Genomic DNA, 23,919 nt, shown 5'->3' on the forward strand with positions numbered 1-23,919 from the left:
CTCCAAATTCCCCGAAGTTCATCAAACTTCCCACTTCACTTTTGGGATCCAAACTTTCTTGGTGCTCTTCATGTTGGAAATAATCTCCTTTGGCACCCAAATGCGTTTGGTCTCATTGTTGGCTTGTTTGTTACACCTTGATGGCCACCACCTTGTCATTCTTCTTCTTCTTCAAGAGATAAGGTGTGGAGACCTTCTTGTCCACCTTGTTGGTGGAGGTGTTGGAGAGCTTGCTTGTTTGCTTTTTGTTTTTATCTTTCTTCTTTTCTCCTTCCCCATTCTTCACCTTGCACTCATAGGACTTTTGGTCTTCCTTGTGGCATACATAGCAAACCACGGTTTGTCCTTCATCAAGCTTCTTCACTCCCTTGACGGTGTTATCTTGATGAAGTTGGGCTTTCTCTGTCTTGCCTTTCACTTGAGTCAAGTCCTTGGTGAGGCGAGCCACTTCTTACTTGAGTTGCTCATTCTCCACTGTAACCTCTTGTGTGCATGTATCTACAACAACTTCCTCAACACAAACTTGGTTGCACAAGGGTGAGTCTAAACATAAATCATTGCAAGAAGTAGAAGCATCCTTTTTAGGCATGTCAAAGATAGAACTTTTCTTTTTAGGTGCCTTGGTGAGGATGGTACCGATAGCTTCAAGATTAGCAACTTTATTAGTTAGCTCATCACAATGTTTGCACATGGTTTCCATTTTAGCAAGCAAACTTTTATAAGCATATTGTGAGCTAGCTAACTTTTCTTTTAATTTTTTATTTTTCTTTACAAGTTGCTCACCATTGATTGTGCATACATTTGTTGTTCCACTAGCCTCAAGTTGCTCAATTTTAGTAGATAGTTCAATATTGAGATTAGCAAATGTCTCGTATTATCCAATCAAGGTTTTATATGCTTCTTGTGAACTATCTAGCTTTTCTTGCAATATTTTTAGCTTCTTTTGTTGACTAGTGCAAGCCTTAGCATATTGAAGATTTTATTGCATAAGTTCATTAAGAGAAGACATTTCATCATCACTATCACTCTCACTAGAGGATGAGCTTTCGTTACCTCAGTGCCATAAGGCACACATGAGAAGAGCTTGATGATGAGTGCTTGTGGCCTCGCCTCTTGTGATGGTCTTCTTCTTCACTTGAAGAATCATCCCATGACCTTATTGATGTGAGGGCTTTGTCCTTGCACGCCTTCTTCTTTGTCTTGGGTGTGGGCTTGTTTGGACAAACTTCCACAAAGTGCCCCAACTCGCCGCATCCATAGCATCCTTTCTTTCTTTACTCATTTCTTTGATTGGTGAAGATGAAATCTTGAATTTGGATGGGCATACCCTTGACATTGAGCCTTTGGATCATCTTCTCCTATCCTTGTTGATAAGTTTGATTGATTCTTCATCAAGGTAAGAGGTGGAGGAGGAAGATTGATCATCATTACTTTAATCATCATCATCATCCTCATCTTCTTCTTCATCTTCACTTGAGGAGCTTGAGCTTAAGCTTGTCTCAACTTGCTTGCCCTTCATCTTCTTTTTCTCACTACATGTGAGAGCTTTGTCTTTGCTTGATGACGAGGCTTCGTCTTGACCCATCTTCCATGATATTTCAAATGTCACTATCTTGCCAATGACTATGGTCGGGGTCATGGTGCTCAAGTCCTCCATGTTGTGAAGGATGGTGATGATGCTTGCATATTTCTTTTGTGGTAGCATAGAGATGATCTTCCTCACGATGTTCGCATCATCTAGCTTTGTTAATCCCATTGAATGGAGCTCATTGATAATTAGATTCAAACAAGAATACATATCATGAATAAGCTCATTATCATTCATTTTAAAGGAATCATAATTCTATTTAGCTAGACAATGTTTTTACTCACGGACATTAGTTGTGCCGTCATGGAGCTCTTGGAGTTTTAACCAAATTTCATGTGCCGTATTTAAAGTGAACACTTAGTTAAACACATCCATGCTAAAAGATTCAAACAAACAATTTTTAGCTCTAGCATTGAAATAGATTTCTTTTTCTTCACTCTTTGTAGGTTATTGAGATTCTTAATGGGTTTCATCCCGTCACTGAGTGACTCTCCAAACACCCAAATCTACCACCTCAAGGTGACAAGCCATTCTAGCTTTATAGTAGGGGAAGTTAGTGCCGTCAAAGTGCAGGAGGCCTAGAGGTATCCATCACAACCACTCTAAATAGTATCGGCTCAATGACGGTGAAGCCAAAGGTCTAAATTGAGCCAACCGGCTTTGATACCAATTGAAAGGGACCGTAATGCCTAAGAGGGGGGTGAATTAGGTAACTTAAAACTCTAACTAAGGCCTCTAATTTCACCTAGTCAAAACCTATGCAAAAGATAAAATATCTAAATGTGCGACTACGGTTTTGCTAGGTGTGTTTCTATCTCTACCGCAAAAGGAGTTATGCAACCTAGGTTCTAAATCTATCAACTAGCCTATCACTAAGCTAGGAAAGTAAAGCATACACCAAGATTACAATGTAAATGCGGAAGCTAAAGAGTAAGGTAGAGATATGTAAACTCCCGTCGACGACTCCGGTATTTTTATTGAGGTATCGAGAAGCGCACAAGCTTCTCCCTAGTCCTCATTGGAGCCCCTCACAAGGAATCCCTCGCAAGGGCCAAGCTTCCGGTCGGGTAACTCCGTGGATAGCCTCGGGCCTTCCCCACGTGCAAGTGGGTCTCCGACGTGCCTTCTGGCAAGCCTCTCCTGGATTCTCCCCGCCGTCTTCACTATCAAGCTTCCAGTCGAACTATCGCGGGCCTTGTTCCTTTCGGTACACGGTGGCGGTCACACCACAAACTGTGGTTAGTATGATCTCGCAAGACTACAAGCCCCTCTGATATACAATAATGATGCGCACAAGCATCGAGTGATAAGAGGTGTGCAAACCTCACTAAACACTAGGCCTAAACCTAGAGCAAGCGCATAAGCGATGGTCTAATCAACCTAAGCACTTCGTAAAGCACCTACGCTAATCACCTAATGAATCACTAAGCACTATACAAGTGGAGATCATTAAAATGGTGTATCAACACCCTTGGTATGTTTCTTCAGCTCTCCACGTATCAAATGGTCGGTTGGGGGGGGTCTATTTGTAAGCCCCATAGAGAAAGTAGCTGTTGGGAGCTAAACCCAGCTTTCTGCTACTGACCGGACGCTGCTGTCATCCCTGACCGGACACTGTCCAGTCGTCCCGATCGTTAGAGCATGTACATTGATCGGACTCTGGGCTAAGTCCGGTCTCACTCGATCGGACGTATCCGGTCGCGCTGGCGTCCGCTTTGGAACCTCTCTGGACTCGATCGGACGCTGAACTTTGTGCGTCCGGTCGTCCAATGCCACTGCATCTGGTCACACTAAAGACATTACCGTGACGAAGAACAGTGTCATCGGTGTGTCCGGTCACTGCTTCGCTCAGCGTCCGGTCATAGCTGCTGACGCCTACTGTTGCCGAGCAACTGATCGGATGCAGTCCTGGTCCCTATAAGGGTCTCGTCCTGTCGCCTCTGTCGAGCTCGTTTCTTCGCGATCTTAGTGTCCGGCTTGGTTCCCATATTCGTGCTTGGACTATGCTTGATATCTTGGGTCTTCTCTTGTGCTTCTAGGGTCTTGCTTATGGTGTTAATCGTGGGATCATCGTCGCCTTCGTCCAAGTCACGTCTTGCACCCTATTGAACTATAAAATAATTACTTACAAATTTATTAGTCCAATTTGATTGTGTTGATCATCAAACATTCAAAATCCAAAGTAAATGGGCCTAGGATCTATTTTCCTTACAACTTGCTCACCTAGGCTGAAAGGTGAGGGCTTTCCACTCCCCTCGGAGGCGCTGCAACGTCACCGGGCGCACACGATCTCTACCGATGCGTGCCGCGGCGATCGATTCCCACGCTAGCTTTGTCGTAGCTTTGTTGGCGAGGGAGGTGCCGAGCTCAGGTGGGGATGGCGGCGCACGACGCCTCCAGTGCCCGGCGATCGTCTTCAAATATAATGCATTTTAGGCGATAAAAACCAATTTTACATTAAATAATTTCCATTTATCAACCAATCACCATTAATCACGTTAATGATAGCGTCTGATTAGGAAATAAAATGATGGTACATACTGTCTTTTATGTTCTCTCTTAATTTGTCTTAAAATTTTTAGAATACACTGTATTACAGGACAGAGGGAGTAGCATATTACTATCTTCATGTTATACTAACATATGTAGCGGGGCAGAAATTTTTTGAGGCTTTTACATGTGTGCCATTAAAAAAGTTGACCGCACACATATGCCACCGTTCTGAACTTCTTTGCTCTCCAAGCCATTCCATCCGCATTCCGTTCATTTTTTCTCCGTTTGGGAGTCCTGACAAGTGGGTCAGGTCAGTCAAAACGTCCATAATACCCCTCTCATCCCTATCCTCTCTCTCTCTCAAACTCGACATCATCTCTCTTCTCCGCGCATGCCCCTGGCGGAGCTTGCCCGAGCCCGCGCCCGCAGCGGCTGGCCGGGGCGGAGCTCGCCCGCGCGCGCCCACGGCGGCCGGGGCAAAGCTCCCCCACGCCCGCGGCGGTTGGCCAGGGCAGAGCTCGCCTGCGCGCGCCCGTGGCTAGCCGGGGCGGAGCTCCCCCGCCCCCGCGCCCGCGCCCGCTGCGGCTGGCCAGGGCGCCGCGCCGGCGGCGGTTGGCTAGGGCGGTGCTCGCCCGCGGCGGCCGGGGCAGAGCTCCCTCGCGCCCGCGGCGGCTGGCCGGGGCCAAGCTCGCCCGCGCGCGCCCGCGGGAGCTGAAGCTCACCTCCTCGCGTCACCTCCACGGGCGCTGCGGTAGATCCACGGCGAGGATCGGCTGCGGCAGCTCCACGCGCGCCTTCTGGCTCTCGCCGCCGCCGTTGGGGACTAGGCCGTCTCCCTGCACACTGGGGCCTCGCCGTCGCCGTCGGGGCTCGTGTTGGTGTGCGCGGGTGAGCTCCGCCCTCGGCTGCTGCAGCTCCCCTTTGCTCACCCTGTCCATCCCCGCCATCTCCTTCTTCTTGGCCGCGGCGGCGCGGGAGGCGCGCTTGCCCCTCGCCCCGCCGCGGAACGGAGGCGCAAGAGAAAGAGAGAAAAAGAGAGTTTGGGTGGCTGACAAACGGACCCCACCGTAGGGTAAAATGGTCATTTCACCTGTCTGTTTGACACCGTTAAGTAGAAAAGCGGAGGGAATGGCTTGGAGAGCAAAGAAGTTCAGAACAGTGGTATATGCGTGCGGTCAACTTTTTTAATAGTCTGTGTATAATTTTAAACTTTTTTAATAGCATACATGTAAAAGCCTAAAAATTTTTTAGCATCTTTTGTCCAATAAACTTGTTGCTGTCCAGCATCTGCTAACAGCTCCAAACTTGTCACGTTCGAAAGGCTGTGAATAATATTATGGCCACCTGAAATTTTCACCATACGCCTGGCGCATCCTCCTCGCTCGCACGGGGCTGGCGCCGGCGCGGTGGCGAGCGGCGCATTTCGTCGAATAGGTGGCCTGCAGTTTTCGCCGAACACGAGACGAGGAGGAATGGTGCGGACTGCAGAGTGGCCTGCGGCCGCTTCGGGAAACGGGCCATGGGGGGCGAGGAGTAGCCACAGTAGGCCCCGTTCGCTTTGCTGAAAAAACAAATCGAAATACTATTCCGACTAATTTGTTGTGAGAAAAAAACATTGTTCCGACTAAAAAAACAAACTGAAAAGCACGGATTATAAAAGAAACGAAAAGGGACCGTAGCGTGTAGGCCAATGGGCGCCTGACGTTTTGGATTCCAAACGGGCCCTAACACTGAAATATTTGTAGGTCTGTCGTGCTTAGAGATCAGAGAATATGTTGAACATAGATGCAACATAGATGCACCTACACAGTATAAACTCGCAACTGAACCACAGGGTACCAAACCCACAATGTGTTAAAAGAAAACAGTGCTGACGATTAACCCACGGTACTACACCACAGTTTATTAACCCAAGGTACTCGAATCTGAATTTTGTTCTTCAGACGATATCAACTGACAAAACAACTTGATAGAGATGTGCGAGACAATCATGCATTCTATCGCTACATGTCCTGCAAGTTCTCTGCATAAACGATATTCCAATCATCAACTAGAGCTGAACTGAAACAGGTCTACAAGTTACTGAAAAAGAGTACATATTTGTCATATCGCACATTTCTGTTTTTAATAGGAATAGGATCAAGATTCATATTCACGCAGTTCATCGAGGGTAATGCTCCTCTCTGGCTTCAAGTTACGAAGGTCTGCACAAAACAACAGAAAGTTAATGAATGCAAAGATCTACATGAACAGAAAATGGAAAAGGTTCAGGACAGGATAACAAAACATGAGTAGCCAGAAAAAAAGAAATCCTATTGCAACAGAAACTTCAATGATGTGTTGTACGACAAAAGAGTGAAAACAACAATAGTGCACAAACCAAAACATATGGACCCAAGGTACTCACAGAAACTCCCACTTCGACGGACATAAATCTTCTCAAGTGGCAGGCCATTAGATCTAAACAACTGTGCCAACATATGGACTCTTGGATCGTCCTTGGTGCATCTGATCTTCACCATACTAAGATGTTTGCAAGCAAATGATCCTCCCTTTGGTTCTATACCTCTTCTCAATGCCTTCTGGATGTCACAGTTCTTTTTGAAAGACAAACCAAAAAATCAACTTCATTAATCATCTGCTAAAATTTTGAGTCAGCATTGAGAAACACCGAGCATGTAGGTACCATTTCAAGCTGAAGATAAAGCTTCTCCAGACTAGGTGAATGCTGAAGCAAGAGAAGTAATATGTCAAAATCAACAGCTGTACTGATACACCATTCTCCAAGGGCCAAAGTCTTCAGGTTGCTAAAAGTTGGACAATTTAACGATTCTCTCCTCATAATGACCTTCATATTTAAACAGGAGTGAGTTGTTTACAACAAACTATAACAACAATGAATAATAATAACCCAACTGGAAAGGCACAAAACTCTTCAGATAGGAATTATCATCCACCATTTTTTATGGCTAGCAAAATTACATTTGGAAAGTGTAGTTTTTTACCTGGTGAATGAAACTACATGTCGAAATTGTTCTGAAACAGACATGAATTTATAGGATAGACTGAAAGAAAATCTATATAGCAAAATAAACACCAAATTCGCTTCAAAAGAGATAATATTTCCATCATATATAACATGCTTAGTTTTTTATCTGCAGTTAGCTGATTGACTTAATTTGAATACAGAGGTACTTATAAGTGCTCTATTGGCCTGAAAGATTAACTCTATTTTTTATTATTGTAGGCTAAGGGCCAAGAACTGAAGATAGTGAAAAGTAAATTAATTTACACTATTCTGGTAAAAAATATGTAAAGCAAACATGCAGTACAATAGCATAAAAATAGACAGCTCACATTGAACTGATAAAACACACCCCCTATCAGAAAATCATAAATTTTGATTTAGTGATTTTTTTGTGATCAATTTTGATTTGGTGATTGATGCAATTTAGGAGGGTTAGAAACTTGGAAGCATCTGATGTTTGGTGCACTAACCATTTCAGTGTTGTGAATTCAATGATAGTATAAAAAGCTGGATACACCCCTAAAATCAGCAATGATATGGAAAGGAAAATGTTGAATGATTACTAAGACACCCTCAAATTCATAATGTATTCAACAGAACAAGAGACACTGTATAATAAATGCACTGGACAAAAGAATTAAGGAATTATGAAAAAATTAAACAACGGAATTATAGAATGTAACTACCTCTCCAGAATGACCTAACAGCTCCAGATATCGAGCATTTGAAAGGCTATTGAGAACATTCTGGCCACCAAATTTTTTATAATCATTAATGATATGCTTTGCACTGCAACCATGATCTTTATTGCCCCTAGTGCGATCAAGTCTATTGGCACGGTTTCCAAACTGCTTATCTTCATAGCCATTTGCAATCTCACTGTACTCAAAGGTGTCACTATCACTATTGATATCACTTCCATAATCATAATTGTCCTCGACATCATCTGCTAAATAATGCTCATCATAAAAATCATCTAAGAATCCAGAATCATCACTGAGGATTTCATCACCACTGTCATCAGAATCAGGAACATATTTAGGGGCAAATGCAATGTTGTTGTCTTCATCGTCGTCGCTTGTTCGAGGATATTCATCAGCGTCCTCTTGGTACTTTTTAAACTCCTTACTCAATAAAGAGTCATCAAGCATGACACTACCTGTTACCATCACCCCAAAGTTCTTGAACACAGGGACCCAAGACTCTGGCGCGATGCACTGCACAAACACAAGGTTTGGAGCATCAACAGAGAAGAAGTTAGCAAAAGTGCACTTGACCATGGTCAACATCTTCAGAGAGACAGATGTAAACTCGCGGCCCTCTACCAAGCAGTTCTTGAGCTCTAGTTCCTCCAAACAAGGGCAACGAGATGACAGCTGCCTGGTGAAGCTATCAGACACTTCAGTATATGTCAGTTTCAAAATTTTGAGGTGGCGAGAGACGAGGTCCATAGGATCCAGCTCTGCCAACAAATTGGGGTTGGGGTGACCGGTTAGCTGAATAACACGAGCATTCCGTCTGATTGCATGGCGGATCCACATCTTAACATCAGAATTGTCGAAATGTTCGTCCTCCTCACCGGGTGACCGCAGGCGGAGAGTGTCTATCGGCGCAAGGGCCTCCCTAGCAAGCAGCAGCCGGTACACGAACTTGGCGAAGTCCTGGGGCGGGTCGCGATACCTCCCTACACGGACATCCACGCAGGGCGCGGAGGCCCAGAGGTCGCGCCACCGGCGCGAGAGCACGCACGTGCGCGCTGCGTCCCACGCCTTCATGAACGACATGACGTGGTGGAGGAGCGCGTCGGGCAGCGCGCTGAGGCGGTCGGCGGCGGGGTTGACTCTCACACCTCCTCCTCCTCCTTCCGAGTGCCCGCGTGAGGACGACGAGGCTTCCCCCGGCCGGTTGACCGGCACCCACCGCTTGGTGACCTTCGGGGGCATCTCGTCGAATAATACAGGTAGCCAGCACTTCTGAGAAGGACGAGATGACCAGGCACAAACATTTCAGAGCTTCGCGGCGGATTCTTGCAGGGATTGCTCAGAGGGCAGAAGAGAGGGAACACTTACGAGAGGATCGGCAGCGACGGCGGCAAATCCGTGAAGAAATGAGGATTCAGTCAGTGAGGCTCGAAATGGGGAGGAGACAGGAGACTGGGGGGTATGGTGTGATTTTTTGCGGTTTTCTTCAGCCCACGCTGCACGGCCCATCTATGGCCCACGAAGCCGATGCCATTACAAGCTGTTGACCCGACTCTTCCCTCTTCAAAATAAAAATTGCGCCAATTTTTTAGTTATTAAATAAAAAAAATAAAATTACGCCAAATTAAACAAAACTCTGCGGTGTTTATTTATTATTATACTAGTAAAATGAAGACAATTGACACATAAAATCGAGAATTGTCTTGATAACAAAATTGAAAATACTAACATGAAATCCAAATGTTGTGTTGAATAAAAAACAGGTCGGAGGTTTTGGTTTAGAATTTGGGGTTGCCCCCACCAGGTTGCAATGTCTCCTTATTATAGTTCTAAAAAGGTGCTAAAAAAAGGAAACAGTTATCGCGCGACGGGTCACGCGTTGAGGGAGCACGCAACCCATCTTCAACCTCCCGTCGCATCCCTCCCTCCGCGCCTCATCCTCGTCCCCCGCCCCGCCGTTGTTCCTGATCGTCCCCACCCCCGCCGCTTACCACCGCCCCGCCGCTGGCGCTAGGGTTCAGCAGAGCTCCGACGCCCCCTAGTGCCCATGGCAGTCGCCTTCTTCCCCTCCCCCTCCCCATCACCGCCATCTTCTCCACTTCGGCGAGCTCGGCTACCGCCATCTTCTCCAATTCCAGGCGAAACTCCCCTGCCCCGACCTGATCCGACCGCTGCTACCACCGCTAGGGCACCTAAACCGCCTAGCCTGCCTGCCTCCCCCGGCCGGTCCCTTCTATAGCCGCCTAGAGTTGGAAAAAAAGAGGGGGAGAAGCTTGTCGGAACCCTAGCCACCTACCGATGTCATCTTTGTCTGCGGTGGGCTCAGATCCAGGAGGAGGAGGAGCCTGGCCTACCTTGTCGCAGCCACTGCCGCTGCCGACTTCGTCTCCACCGTCGTCGTCGTCTTTGGGAGCGGGTGCACGGTCGCTGGGGAGCTCACGGAGGGAGGGAGGAGCCGCGTCGGAGAGGAGGGTGTGGGAGCGTGGGGTGGTGCTGCGTGGGTGCAGGCGTGTGCGACGGGTCGCGTGTTAGAATTTCTGTTCTGAAATGGATAGAAATTTCGATGGTTTGGAATAACACTACATGACTAATAATACAATTTACAAGTGGCTATATCTATAGCTCATCTATCACACTACACATATAGTAGTTGGCTAGTAGTAGGACATATTTCATCATTAATACATGCTTCACTTTCTTTACATCAGATGGCTATATAATTACAGCCCACCTCTCTTCTCTTTCATCTGTATATATACTAATATTGTGTCACAGAGTGTTCACAAAAAAAAAATTGTCTTTATGCTTGGTATTGCATGAGAAAGTCACGACATATTCCTAAAATTGATCATAAACCTTTACATAGGAGAGAGAGTGTGAAGAAAGAAGGAATGGGAACTGCCAGCATAAAGAGAAAAACAGCATTCACCATGTGCCTCAGAGCCTCAATCATCACACATAGACACGACTACCATTAACAACTTTATGCAAAAATGAAAAATGTTAGGCCGAATTGGGAGACCAGATTTATTCAATATGAATTTCTCCATGTGTATACGTATCACTCCTCAGCAGATGACATCAGGAGCTGCTGTTCTAGGTCTCTATACATTCTGAGTTTTCAGTCAACCTTTTCCATACAACCTAGTGAACACATGCACAGTCAACCCTATACTGAGAAGTTAATGAACCAAAGGATTAATGCCTAGCAAGTACGGCTACCTTTTGTGTTCAGAATACAATCTAAACTATGCAACTCACTGACAGCTACAAAGCTGCCCCAACTCATATTGTACTTCACCAACACAATTACAGTTTTGACATCAACGAAAACCTCATCATGTGGGGCTTCCTAAGTTTCCTGCATTCATCTTCTTTGCTTATCTATTTTCAGCTTCGCTTTGCGCCTTGCGCTTCACCTGGAGCCTTCCTTCCCTGACATCCAGAGCACGCAGTCCGATGGACAAAAATCATCTCAGGTGGTATGCTATTCTCACTGAAGAATTCTGCCAATCTATGGACCATCACATCACGCTTACAGCATGTGATCTTCACCATCTTCAGCTTGGTGCACACGAATGACCTTGTATTTTGAATGAATCCCAATCTTTTGTTATATGCCTGTGCAAAGCAAAATAATAACATGGTTTAGGCAGTGACCATGTGCTTAAAAGTTAAAACACTATGAGTAGACATTTATGTGAATTTATACACACCATGTCTAAGTTTGGTGAGTGCCCAAGTATGGATGCTAACTCATCAAAGCCAGGAGTCATACACCATTCACCAAGAGACAGAATCTTCAGGTTTTTGAATTCAGTGCTAGATTTCAATTCCCTCGTAAGCAGCACCTGCACATTTTGTATTAGAAATAATTTTGTCATAAATGTGCTTTTCAACCATAACCATTAGCTCAGGGCCGTCCCACCAATTTCATGGGCCCTTGGGCCAGTAAGACACTAAGGGCCCGGCAATGTAATATTTGAAGGCTGCTCGCGCTCGCGCCTGGCCCTAGCATGCCGACACCGTCACGCAGTCCGCAAACACGCACTCACGATCGAGAACGAGAATACGAGCGGCCGCCGCCAATTGGTACGCAGGCCTGTTGGTACGCACTGTTGCCTTGCCGGCGTATGGGCTGATAGCATCTACTATACAGTATACACATGGGTACCCTCATGGGCCCATGGGCATCGCACAGGCTGCCCCCCTCCCATAGGACGGGCCTGCATTAGCTGAATCAACTACAACATTATAATACTTCAACATAGGATAATTGAAAAAGCACAGCATTGTAATCAATAGTCATATGGACCAACACTATGCGGTGGAAGTTATAACTCTTTTAGCACTAGGTTCGCAAATGAACTAGAAATGAACATTCCATAATGACAGCCTATAATTCTCTTGATATGGAAGGTCGCAAGTTATTATATTTTTGTTCTACCTCAAGTCAATTCTGCAGTGTTTAAGACAGTTTGCCCTTAAAATGCTGAAGTAACAAATATGCTGGCCATGCTATATCTTTTTTTGAAATAAGGCCATGCTATATCAAGAAAATGAAAAAAAATTCTGGCCAAATCCAAACTAACAATTTCCATAGAAAATATTAATTAAATCCTAATTCTAGGGTGTGCACATTTTAGGACATCAAACTATAAGTTAGGATCAAAGTTCAGTAACAATGGTAGTGACTGCAACTTTTTCTGACATTGAAAAATTGCACTATTACATAGGAAACATACTAGCAATTAAATACGGGGGTGATACTAAAAAGAGTAGAAAGAATTATTAAAGACAAGGAACTTTTTCATGTAGCTAAATTTGTTCACATGAAACGGCCCATATCCCACAGCCCCAGAATGTTTAGTGAAGAACTTCATAACATTTCCATCATAAAAGTACAATAGGGACCCACTGAAAGTATTCTGATTGAATGGGGACCAATACGTTATTTTAGACCTGCAAATATTACCATTGTTTTAAATTTCTAAACTTCAGAATATTTATCTAATCATGTAAAAACTAAAAGGCACTAGTATCAGCAAGGTGACTGAACTGTACCTCTCTTGGATGAGCTAACTGGTACATTGTTTTAACATGTGAGAGGCTGCAAAGCATACCAACACCACCGAAGTCACTAGAAATCTTGCTCCCATACTGTTCACAGCAACTTTTCACAGGTTCATCTACATTGCGTTTATGACCATTAATCAAATACTTGGATTCTCTGTATCTGTCCTCTGCAATCACACTATAACTCAGAGTACAGTCATCATCCTCCTCATCACTTGGTGCAGACCGATCACGATCAAAATCATAGTAGATACTACTATCATCAGATTCGTTGTGTTTGCTATCACTAGAGTCACCATCAGATTCATTGTTGCTGTTATCATCTGACTCATCCTCCTCCTGTGGCCATTGACAATCAGAAAGCAGACAAGAGTCATCAAGAACAATAGCTGCTGTGACTAGGAATTCCATTTTCTGGATCTGAGGGAAGTATTGAAAAGGCTTGATGCAGAGCAGCAAGACAAGGTTTGGAGCATGAACCCTGAATCCAATAGAGAATTTGCAGCTGATCATAGTCAAATACTTGAGCGAAGTGGATCCAATCTCCTTGCCCTCCACTGAACGATCCTTGAGCTCTAGTCCCTGCAAAGAAGTATACCTAGAACAGAGCTGCCTGAGGGTGGTGTCATCCAGATGGACATGAGAGAGTTGCAAGATCTTGAGATTGCAGAAAACGGGGTCCGTGTATTCAGGGTACACATCTGATGTCCGGTGCATGATGATATTGACTATACCAGGTGATCCCAAGTTCTCGATCCAAGGAACATACCCAAAAGGCCTGCTGCAACAGAGCGAAACAAGGTTGGGAGCATAAACCAAGCAGCCCTTGGGGATTTTGCACTTGTTCATGGCCAACCGCTTCAGCATGGTGGTCCGGATCGTGGTGGCCTCGGGTATTTGACAATCCTGGAGCTCTAGTTCTTCCAAACAAGTGCACCTAGAGCTGAGCTGCGTGAGGGTGGTGTCATCGAGCCGGACATGGATAAGCTTCAGGGTCCTGAGGCGAGTCTTGATGAAGTCGTAGCCATCAACAACGAAGCTCGTGTACTCTGGCAACGGGTACACACGTGATGCTCCCCGGAGAGCTCGATTTCCTCCGCGCCGTGCCTGACGGCGTAGGCGATCCATGAGTTGGCGTTCCCGTCGCGGGCCTCGTGGCTCCAGCAGAGGCGGAGCGAGTCCAGCGGCGCCAGCTGCCGCCGCCGGTGCAGCAGGTTCTTGACGAATTCGGCTCTCGCCGTCGTCCGGGGATGGTCGGCGCTGATGTCGCCGTCGTCGACGAAGGGGCACGGCTTGCGGATGTCGAGGCGGTTCATGGAGGCCCACAGGTGGCGCCACCTCTTGGAGAGCACGCACGTGCGCACCGCCTCCCACGCCTTGAGGTGGGACATGACCCGGAGGAGGATCTTGTCCGGTAGACGGCTGAGGCGGTCGCTGGAGCCGCCACCGGCATCTCCACGGCCACCGCTTCCGCCTCCGGGCGTCCCCTGCGCTGCCGCGTTTTCACGGAGCATTCTGTCGAACGGGTTGCCTGCACGGATACAACTGCCGGCATGAACACCTCGGAATCAAGAACTGTGCAGCGGGCAAGAAACCATGGACGGGATTCCATCAAAACAGATTCAGACGCTTGAGGCCCCAAGAGAAGGTCGCACGAATCAGCAATGGAGGGGAGGAAAGAAGAACTGACCAGAACAAGAGATGGAGGCCTGGAGGGGACTCGCTGGACCGATGACGGGCGGGTTCTTGCTGCGTCGGTGCCGGCAGCAGCAGAGGCTTCGGCTCTCGTTCCCGCTGGGTAAGGGAGGGAAGGGAAACTAACGGCAAAATGGGAGAACGGGTGGCCCCTCAAAGATCCTCTTATATAGCCTCCACATATATTAACCTCTATATATCTACAGCACGTGTTACTTGTCTTGTATTAATTCCATTATATACCTCCTTAATTACTATTACTACCTCTTTTCTAGTGTCTTCTTATTACTTACCAGGACCTGAAACACCAAGCTGAAGCACCTTATGACTGAACAAAATCAGGCAATAGAAATAGACCTCTGCTCGCTGCCAGGGCTAGGTCTCCTCATTCCAAGTGTCTAGCAACAAAACGCCACTACACAAGCACAAATCAACTCCAGATAACCTTTAAGTTGGGGGAAAGAAATGAACAACTGCACACCCCGAATTGGTACTTTTTATTCTATAGAACTTGACTTAAAACAAGGATTGTTTTAGGGACTACATAGGTGAACTCACTAATTAACTGATCATGAAATTTTTTTACAACAGATGCACTTACGTTGGTGTTGATAAGTCTTGCAGTTCGAAAGGGTTGTCGACTCCATATATCAGCACTGCATAATAGAGAGAGAGGAAAAAAAAAGGAAAGATGGACTTGTTTTACTGTATTTTCCCTTTCTCACAACAGTAGCCATTTAGATTATACAGTTATCTGAAAAAATGTCAATCATATGCCGTGAAGCTGTCATGAATATACAGCAAGACCTATAATTACTTGAAAAAGTGCCCATTTGGGTGCCGGAGGGAGAAAGGAATGGCAAGAGACAGGCTTGGTTTGGTTCAGGGAGCCTTGACTTGATGTAGGAAAGAACCCGGCTTGGCACTGACATATGAGGTTCCAAACCTGCAATTGGTGCGTGATCTGTGGCCTTTGTGTTTTGGCCCTATGACCGGTGCTTTTGGGCACCGTAGGTGCCGTTGTACATAAAACTCTATTTCCTATCCAAATAATAAATATTTCCTATCCAAAATGATGTGAAAACAAATTTTCTATCCAAAACCAATAGTTTTAATAATTTTAATTAAACACTACATTTTTCATTAACGAAATAATAAATATTAGTTACATTATGTTTTATAATTGTAACAAAAAATAAAAAAAGTTAGGTTATAGATTTTTCCTAAGTGCAATAAAGAAAAAGAAAATCCATATTTTTAACAAAATAATTTTATGCCTTTTATTTAATTTACTATGTATTTAACAAAAAACTATTGCATTTCTATTGTATTTAACAAGACTATTGCTTAAAACAGGCGGGAAATGAAACTGCAGGCCACCTTTACTCCCGGGTGGGAAGCCCACCCGGGAGTAAAGGTGGGCTGCAGTTTCGTGGCCCGCCAAAAAAACCCTTTACTCCTGGTACTCCTGGTGTGTGTTACCAACCGGGAGTACCCGGTTGGTAACACGCACCGGGAGTAAAGGTACCTTTACTCCCGGTTGGTAACTCGCACCGGGAGTAAAGACCCTTTACTCCCGGCTGGTGGCTGGCACCGGGAGTAATTCTCTCTGGTATATAACCGCCAGCGCCTGGCGCAGATCGATCTACTCGTCTTCTTCCTCGTCGAACACCACCGCCCTCTTCTTCCTCGTGCCGCCATCCGTTCTCCTTCCGTGACACCGCCGCCCTCTTCTTCCTCGTGCGGCCTGAAGTGTCAAGATGGCGGACTAGAGGGGGGGGGGTGAATAGTCTTTTCTAAAACTTAAACGCATCGGCTAACCGATACAAATGCTGAATTAAAACTATCGGTCTAGCTAAGACTATACCCCACTATATATGTTCACTAGCACCTTGCAAAGATAACAATTATGCAACAAAGGTGCCGGGCTAGTTAGAGCTCTCCTAAACAATTCTAGGAGCAAGGTTACACAAACCTATGCCACTAGTACTTTAAGCAACAAGGAAGCTCCTACACATGCTAGTAAGCAAAAGCACAAAGCTAACTAAGCTCACTAGCAATGCTCAATAACAAGGCAACCAATGCCTAATTAGAGAGCACAAACACTTAGCTACACAAACTAAGCAATGTGACTAACAAGGTTACTAAAACCAAATTAGCCACGCAAGGGAGCTACTTCTATGCTACACAAGCAAGAAGGTAATTAGCAAGCTACACAAGCTATCTAATTACAAGAGCAACTACACAAGCTTAATATGTATAAAAGTAATTGCAAGCTTGTGTAATGGGAATGCAAACCAACGGGAAGAACAAAGTTGACACGATGATTTTTCTCCCGAGGTTCACGTGTTTGCCAACACGCTAGTCCCCGTTGTGTCGACCGCTCACTTGGTGGTTCGGCGGCTAATTAGCATCACCCGCTAAGCCCGCACGTTGGGCACCGCAAGAACCTACCCCTTGAGTGAGGGTAGCTCAATGTCACGCTTTACTAGAGTTGCTCTTCGCGGCTCCCACGGGGCGAGCACAATGCCCCTCACAAGCACTTCTCCAGAGCGCCGCACAAGCTTCTTGCGCGCTTCGACGAAGACCACCACCAAGCCGTCTAGGAGGTGGCAACCTCCAAGAGTAACAAGCACCACCGGCTTGCAACTCGATCACCTAGTGCCACTCGATGCAACCTCACGATGCAATCGCACTAGAATCGCTCACTCACACAATCGGATGATCGCTATCAAGTATGTGTGAGATGGAGGGCTCCTAAGCACTCTCAAGCATGGACACAAAGTCCCCCAAGGTGCTCCCCACCAGCCATGGCCGAAGGCCACTTCTATTTATAGCCCCAAGGGCTAAACTAGCCGTTACCCCTTCATTGGGCAACGGTCGGGCCGACCGGACGCTCCGGTCGTGTTGACCAGACGTTGGACCTCAGTGTCCGGTCGTCCGCAGACGGCCATGTGTCCCGGTTCCAATGGTCACTTGACTTGACCGGACGCAGCAGCTTTCAACTGACCGGACGCTGAACCCCCAGCGTCCGATCATTTCCAGTAAGGTGCCGACCTCGACCTGACGCGTCCGGTCACACTTGATCGGATGCAGCCAGCATCCGGTCACACTCTAGCTTCTATGTCATCGTACGTCAGCCTGACCGGACATAGCCTGCTAGCGTCTGGTGCTTTCAGACCCAGCGTCCGGTCAGTTGACCGATGCCAGCGTCTTCGCGACCAACTCGTTTTCACTTCTAACTTCTTCACCCTTGCTCCAATGTGCTAACCACCAAGAATTTGCATCCGGCGCAATAGAAGATAGGCATTCCATTTTCCCGAAAGCGTCGAATCCCACAAACACCACCTCCTTTGTAAATGTGCCAACACCACCAAGTGTACACCACCATGTGTATGTGTGTTAGCATTTTCACAATCATTTCCCAAAGGATGTTAGCCACTCAACTTGCCACGCCACTCGATCCTAGCGATAATGCAAAGTTAGATCACTCGAGTGGTACTAGATGACCGATATGCAAACAAGTTTGCCCCTCTTGATAGTACGGCCATCTATCCTAAACCTGGTCATAAACTTCTCTACACACCTATGACCGGTGAAATAAAATGCCCTAGGTTATACCTTTGCCTTGCGCATTCCATTCCATCTTTTCAATGTCGATGCAACACATGCACCAACACGATCAACAATGATATGATCTACTTCATATCATCACATGATCATATTGGTTCATCGATCTTGACTCTACTTGCTCTTCGCCGTTGCCATCGTCCATCGGCACCAAGTCTTGCTCAAGCTTCACCGCCACGCGGTCCATCACTCCAAAGCCTTGACTTGCCCTTCACTCTTGCAACCGGCCCATCAAGCCAAGTCTTGTCTTGATCTTCTCCACCTTGATCACATGACTCAATGTCATGTCTCATGTGCATTTAAGCTCCTTCATCATCACATGTGTGAGCTTTGCAACATCTCCAAGCCATTTTCACCTTCATGGCATATGTTGCTCACACACATGTACCTGTGGACTAATCACCTGTGTATCTCACATAAACACAATTAGTCCACCTAAGTTGTCACTCAATTACCAAAACCAAACAAGGGCCTTTCACGGCCTCCACCGCGCGCACCTGTGCCCCTCCTCCGTGCGCGCTCGTGGCCCTCCACCGCGCCCTCCTCCATGCGCGTCCGAGGCCCTCCACTGCTGAGCTTGAGGTGATCAGTTCGTCTCTCTGTACATTCTTAGACGGTGGCCAGAAAACTTCAAAAAATGTTATATTTTGCTGTGATATCGAATAGATCTGAAACGTAGAAATTTGTTCTCCTGAACTGAAAACATTTCTCTTTTGAAAGTAGAACATTGTTTCATGAATCTAGAACATTGCCTTTGCTCAATACAAGAATTTTTTCTATCTTCATAGATCAATGTTTGTTAACGAAATTTTATCCAAATATAATCATGTAGGGTCTTTTTTTGAATGATTTGTTGTAGGATATATAATGGTCAAATAGGAACTCAATTTGGATACCCAGTTTGTAAACTAAGCGTTTTTTAGTTTATAAAAAATATCACATGTGATGATGTAAGCAGTTTTGGTTGGACTTGCATGCATGGCTACAGACAATTTGGGCCACAAGAAAGAAAAGTCCAAAAAGAAGATAAATTCTTATCATTTCGGAAATAGTAATGGTTATATTAGCAATAAGACACATATACTTACATTTCATAATGACTTATACTTACATTATCAGCATAGAATTTTCTCATATGATGAATGACTACATGGTTCACATGGTACATAGGATCACAACATCACGCACCGACACTGCCCCGGCCCGCCTCACGTCGTCGTCATCAGCACACCGGCCCGCCTCACATCGTCGTCGTCGTCAACACACCGGCCACCGCGCCGACATGTATATATACGTCATTTGTATTCATATGCATGTATATATACGTCGCGGAGCACCATCGCCCTCATTCGCCCATGCGTTTCTATGTATACGGCGGAGCACCGCCGCCCTCGTTCACCCATGTGTACAGACATATATACAGTGGAGTGGAGCACCACCACTCTTGTCACACCGCCCTCTCTCGCGGCCTAGTTGATCAACATTTGTATTATCGTTATCGTTAACGCTAAACAATCACACCAGGGCGAACCGCGCTGTTGATGTCACCGACGTGGTTCGCCCTAGTCACCAACGCAATTCGCCCTCGGCCATTTATGTATAGCCCTAATTCGCCCTAGTACCGACGCAGTTCGCCCTAGTGTGGCGAATTGCGTCCGTGACCGAGGGGCAAGATTTAATAATGCATATTGTTCGTAGATTTTACGCATGTAAGCAAAGATTTGACGTACTATATATTGGTTTTGTTTTTTGAAGCTAGATGGCCGACCCGAGAAACATGGATGAGGAGTTGATGATGAATTTGATCAACACTGGCACTCAAGTTGCCGGCGATGATGGTGCTAAAAATAACGTGCAAGAGGATGCAGATGACGGGAGTCAGTACTTAGCTCTTGAACAAAATAAGCAACAACATATTGGCTAAGTATATATTTTTTATTATTAGCTATATATATTATCATATGTCTTATGTGTGCTCATGACATTAAAAATAATGTTTATGTTTTGTAGCCCTCTAGATCGACATCAACAACTACAACGAAGAGTAAAAATGTTTGAGGTCCCAAAAAGCCATTGGAGGGCCGCTTCATCATCTCGGAGTTCAATGTGGATACAGGAGAACTAGGGGGGCCAAATAAAATGAAATTTGTGCACCACTATGGTTACCTTGTACGGGACCGGCTCCTGATTAGTACCCGTGAATGGAAGAAGAAGACCAATGCTCCTCATATCAGTTTTGTCTCCGATCGTGACAAGACGTTAATTTGGAAAGATGTCTTGGTACATTTTACACTCCAAACAGATGGTTATGATGATATAATAGATGGTGATGAATTGAAGGAGCGAGTTAGGGATTGGGCAATGAAGAAGATGGTCACCCAGTTTCAGACTTGGAAGAAACACCTATACACGACGTATGTCAAGAAGAACATAGCACCAGATTTTACTGTCCCAGGCCCGATCTCAAAGCAGAGGCCCTACTGGGATGAGTTTGTACAGTACAAGACTTTGGAAGAGGGTGTGAGTCAGGTGATAAAGAACCAACGTAATGCCCAACAGAAGACATACCACCATAACTTGGGATCAGGTGGCTACCCGACTCTATTAAGAAGTGGAACAAAATGGAAGCAGACCTTCTTGCCAAGGGTATCAGACCAGAATCACTCGAGTGGGGAGAACGTGCAAAGAATTGGTTTTTCGCTCATGGGGGAACACTAGACCAGGAGATAGGGAAGTGCGTTTATGGCGCAAGACTGCAAGAAGTAGCAGAAAGATTGTTTTATGCTCAGAGAGCTACTGCTAGTGGTGCGTTCAGGCCCAATAGAGAGAAGGATGAGCTGACATATGCCATCGGGACTATTGAACATGGTGGCCGAACTAGAGGCAAATGAAGTGTCTCGTGGGAGCATGGATTCCCTCAGGACAGACCTTCCTATAGAAGCCGCCAGAGAAAGAAGGAAGAAGAGGCACAGTGGCTCCAGAGGTTAGAGGAAGCGGTGCATGAAGCATAGGAGCGGGAAAAAAACCTTGAAGCGAGAATGTAGGAGGAAATCAAAAGGCAAGTGCAAATAGCAGTGAGTGCAAGCAAGCAGGCATCAGAGCTAGGAATCAACATTAGCCAATCTGTTCAGTTGAAAAGCAGCTGCGCTTCCACAGAGATACCAAATCAAGAGGACATAGGACTGCGCTTCCCTGTGGATGACGTCACTGAACCTTGTACAACGTGTGAGCTACACATTCCGAAGGGGAATTCCACAATCAAGGTGGCTATCAGTCTTGTTAATCCTATCGACCAAACCAAGACACCAAGGATTCATGGGAATATAATCCAAGAAGGATATGCTACCATCTCAGTAGATAAAGCTGAAAAAGATTTTAGTGATTTGCCTCTTGACATTCCTGGAGGTGATGGCAAGAAGACTCTAGGAGAAGCGGAGAAGACATTCATTCTATGGCGCAAGCGCTACATCATCATTCAAGGGATGTCGGCTCGACCTCCTCCTGAACTACCTCACCATAGGTACGTGCGGATGAAAACACTACATCATTAATTTGTATTGGCTTAAATAATTAACAATCTGCTCATAATAATATGTCATTCCTTTTTTTGTAGCAGATCCTCCCCCAACCTAAATCCAATTGTTCAATCGCCAGATCATCATAGTGCTCTGTACGATGACATTGTGTTGGAAGGCGAGGCTGCATCCACACCATCTCCAAGGAGGTCTCCAACGTCGTAGCCGCCACCTCCAAGGAGGTCTCCAACGCCGCTGCCAACACCTCCAAGGAGGTCTCCAACGCCTCCCCTGCCCCCACCTACCAAGAAGCCTAGCAAGAGGCCAGCCCCTCAAACGAAGAACCAGTCCCCGCCTGCAAAGAAAGCCACCGTGAAACCAAGGGCTATTCCCAAAATAATATCTGAAGAGAAGGAAGAAGGAACTGATGCATATAAAAAAGATATGTCTAGATTCTATGACAAACTTAAAAAGAATCAAGAAGCAAGGAGAAACCCAGAGAAACCGTACTTCTTTGTAGCTCCAAATATTCTAAGAAAAAGGGTGGCTTCTTACCAGCAACAACAGCGGGAATCTCGTAAGCCATCCAAATCAACGTTATCAGACTATGACCGCACTCTCACCAAGTTAATTGAGGCGACACAGAAAAAGAAGCGGGTAGGGAAAGGAGTTGCCCAACTCGGACAACAAGCGCACCAATCAGTCCCCCCGCTAGTTGTTGGTAATGAATATGGTTCGAATTTAGGATTAATGCATCAGGCAAACATACCTTCGGATATCGATTTGGATCACCTTGATGAATTTATTGATGAGACTGGTCTCGACCTTTACCAGATGTTTGGTGATGGAAACATTGAGAGTGCGGCGGAGGTTGATATTTGGAAGAAAAAATTTGTACTAGGCCAGAGTCTATACAACCCTCAAGCCTTATCTGATCTGGGGACGTAAATGTACCTGCTAAACAAGTGGTACATGCAGGCGTCTACCGGTGGAGACTTCTACGTTGGTGTCAGAATTAGAGACGAACATTGGTTCCGTGGCGATGATGTTATGTATGTTGACTTTGTAGAATTTCATCAACTATGCCACCTGACCTCTCTAGACAAAGTTATCATTAGCTGCTATTGCCTGTAAATAATAATTCTTTCGATCTATTATTAAACTCATCATATGTGTGTATATGCATATAAATTATCCTAACACGTACTATATATATGTAGATTTACAATGACAGAGCTTAGAAAGGAAGGCTGCAATGAAATTGGTTTTGTTGATCCCCATATAGTATTCAAAGACCCAATTACTCCAAAGACTAATTGGAAGTCTAAGTCAGAGACTAACCTCATGAACTTCTTAGTGAACCAACGCCACAAGAAGGATATACTCTTTCCCTATAACTTCAAGTGAGTGTTAATAATGTCGATCATCCTTAATGTCTCATATGTTGATTCTAGTTAATTAATGAGTGTTATGCGTTATATCCTATAAACACATGCAACAATCACTGGATATTGATGGACATCGATCTGGTGAAAAGTCACTTGATAATCTATGACTCGATGAGAAAACCACAACAAGACTACCAAGATATGATAGATATTATTCAGAGGTAATTTCGGGATCTCTAGCAACTATATATACACACAAACATGATGATTAACTATATCTGATGACGTGGCAAATTTTTTATTGGGCAGTGTTTGGAAAACCTTTATTAAGAAGCAACACATGGAAAAATGCAAAGCGCCACTGAATGTAATCCCTTTGAAAGTAAGTCCCCTGAATCGCATCATCTTTATTAATTAAACATATAGCTTTCACCGGATCACCAGATTGGATGATAAATCTTTTTCTCGTAAAGTGGTGTCTGAGGCAGGAACAGAGGAACAACTACTGTGGTTACTATGTTTGTAAGTTTATCAAGGTGGTCTCCCAAAGAACTCCTACAGAGAGACTCAAAGTACGTTAAAAATACACTATATATTCATTTAATTATTATTATTGATTGTGTTACTATGTCTTTATATATATATATGTACATATATTAATTTATTTTCCTTTAATTCAAACCTATAGACTCGATGGTTGGAAGAAAAGGTCATACGGCAAGACCAAATCAAAGCAATTCAAGAGTCTATAGCCGGATTTTTTAATGAGCAGGTCATCGATTCCAAGGGCGAGTTCTACTTCGAC

The 23,919-nt window shown here is 45.3% G+C and overlaps 1 protein-coding gene and 1 pseudogene across 1 annotated transcript; both read right to left on the reverse strand.

Moving 5' to 3' along the window:
* Positions 1-6,086: 6,086 nt before the first annotated feature.
* Positions 6,087-9,215, reverse strand: LOC136502055 (uncharacterized). The gene is made up of 5 exons (XM_066497537.1): positions 9,179-9,215; positions 7,796-9,082; positions 6,768-6,929; positions 6,489-6,678; positions 6,087-6,285 (listed from the first exon to the last, which is right to left on the reverse strand). Exons 2-5 carry the CDS (start codon positions 9,050-9,052, stop codon positions 6,221-6,223), a joined length of 1,674 nt encoding a protein of 557 aa, XP_066353634.1. The 5' UTR covers positions 9,053-9,082; positions 9,179-9,215; the 3' UTR covers positions 6,087-6,220.
* Positions 9,216-11,176: 1,961 nt separating this feature from the next.
* On the reverse strand, positions 11,177-14,400 carry LOC136499183 (MEIOTIC F-BOX protein MOF-like; annotated as a pseudogene).
* Between the last annotated feature and the right edge of the window lie 9,519 nt (positions 14,401-23,919).

The sequence above is a fragment of the Miscanthus floridulus genome, chromosome 13 (genome assembly GCF_019320115.1).
Source record: "Miscanthus floridulus cultivar M001 chromosome 13, ASM1932011v1, whole genome shotgun sequence".
Lineage (NCBI taxonomy): Eukaryota > Viridiplantae > Streptophyta > Magnoliopsida > Poales > Poaceae > Miscanthus > Miscanthus floridulus.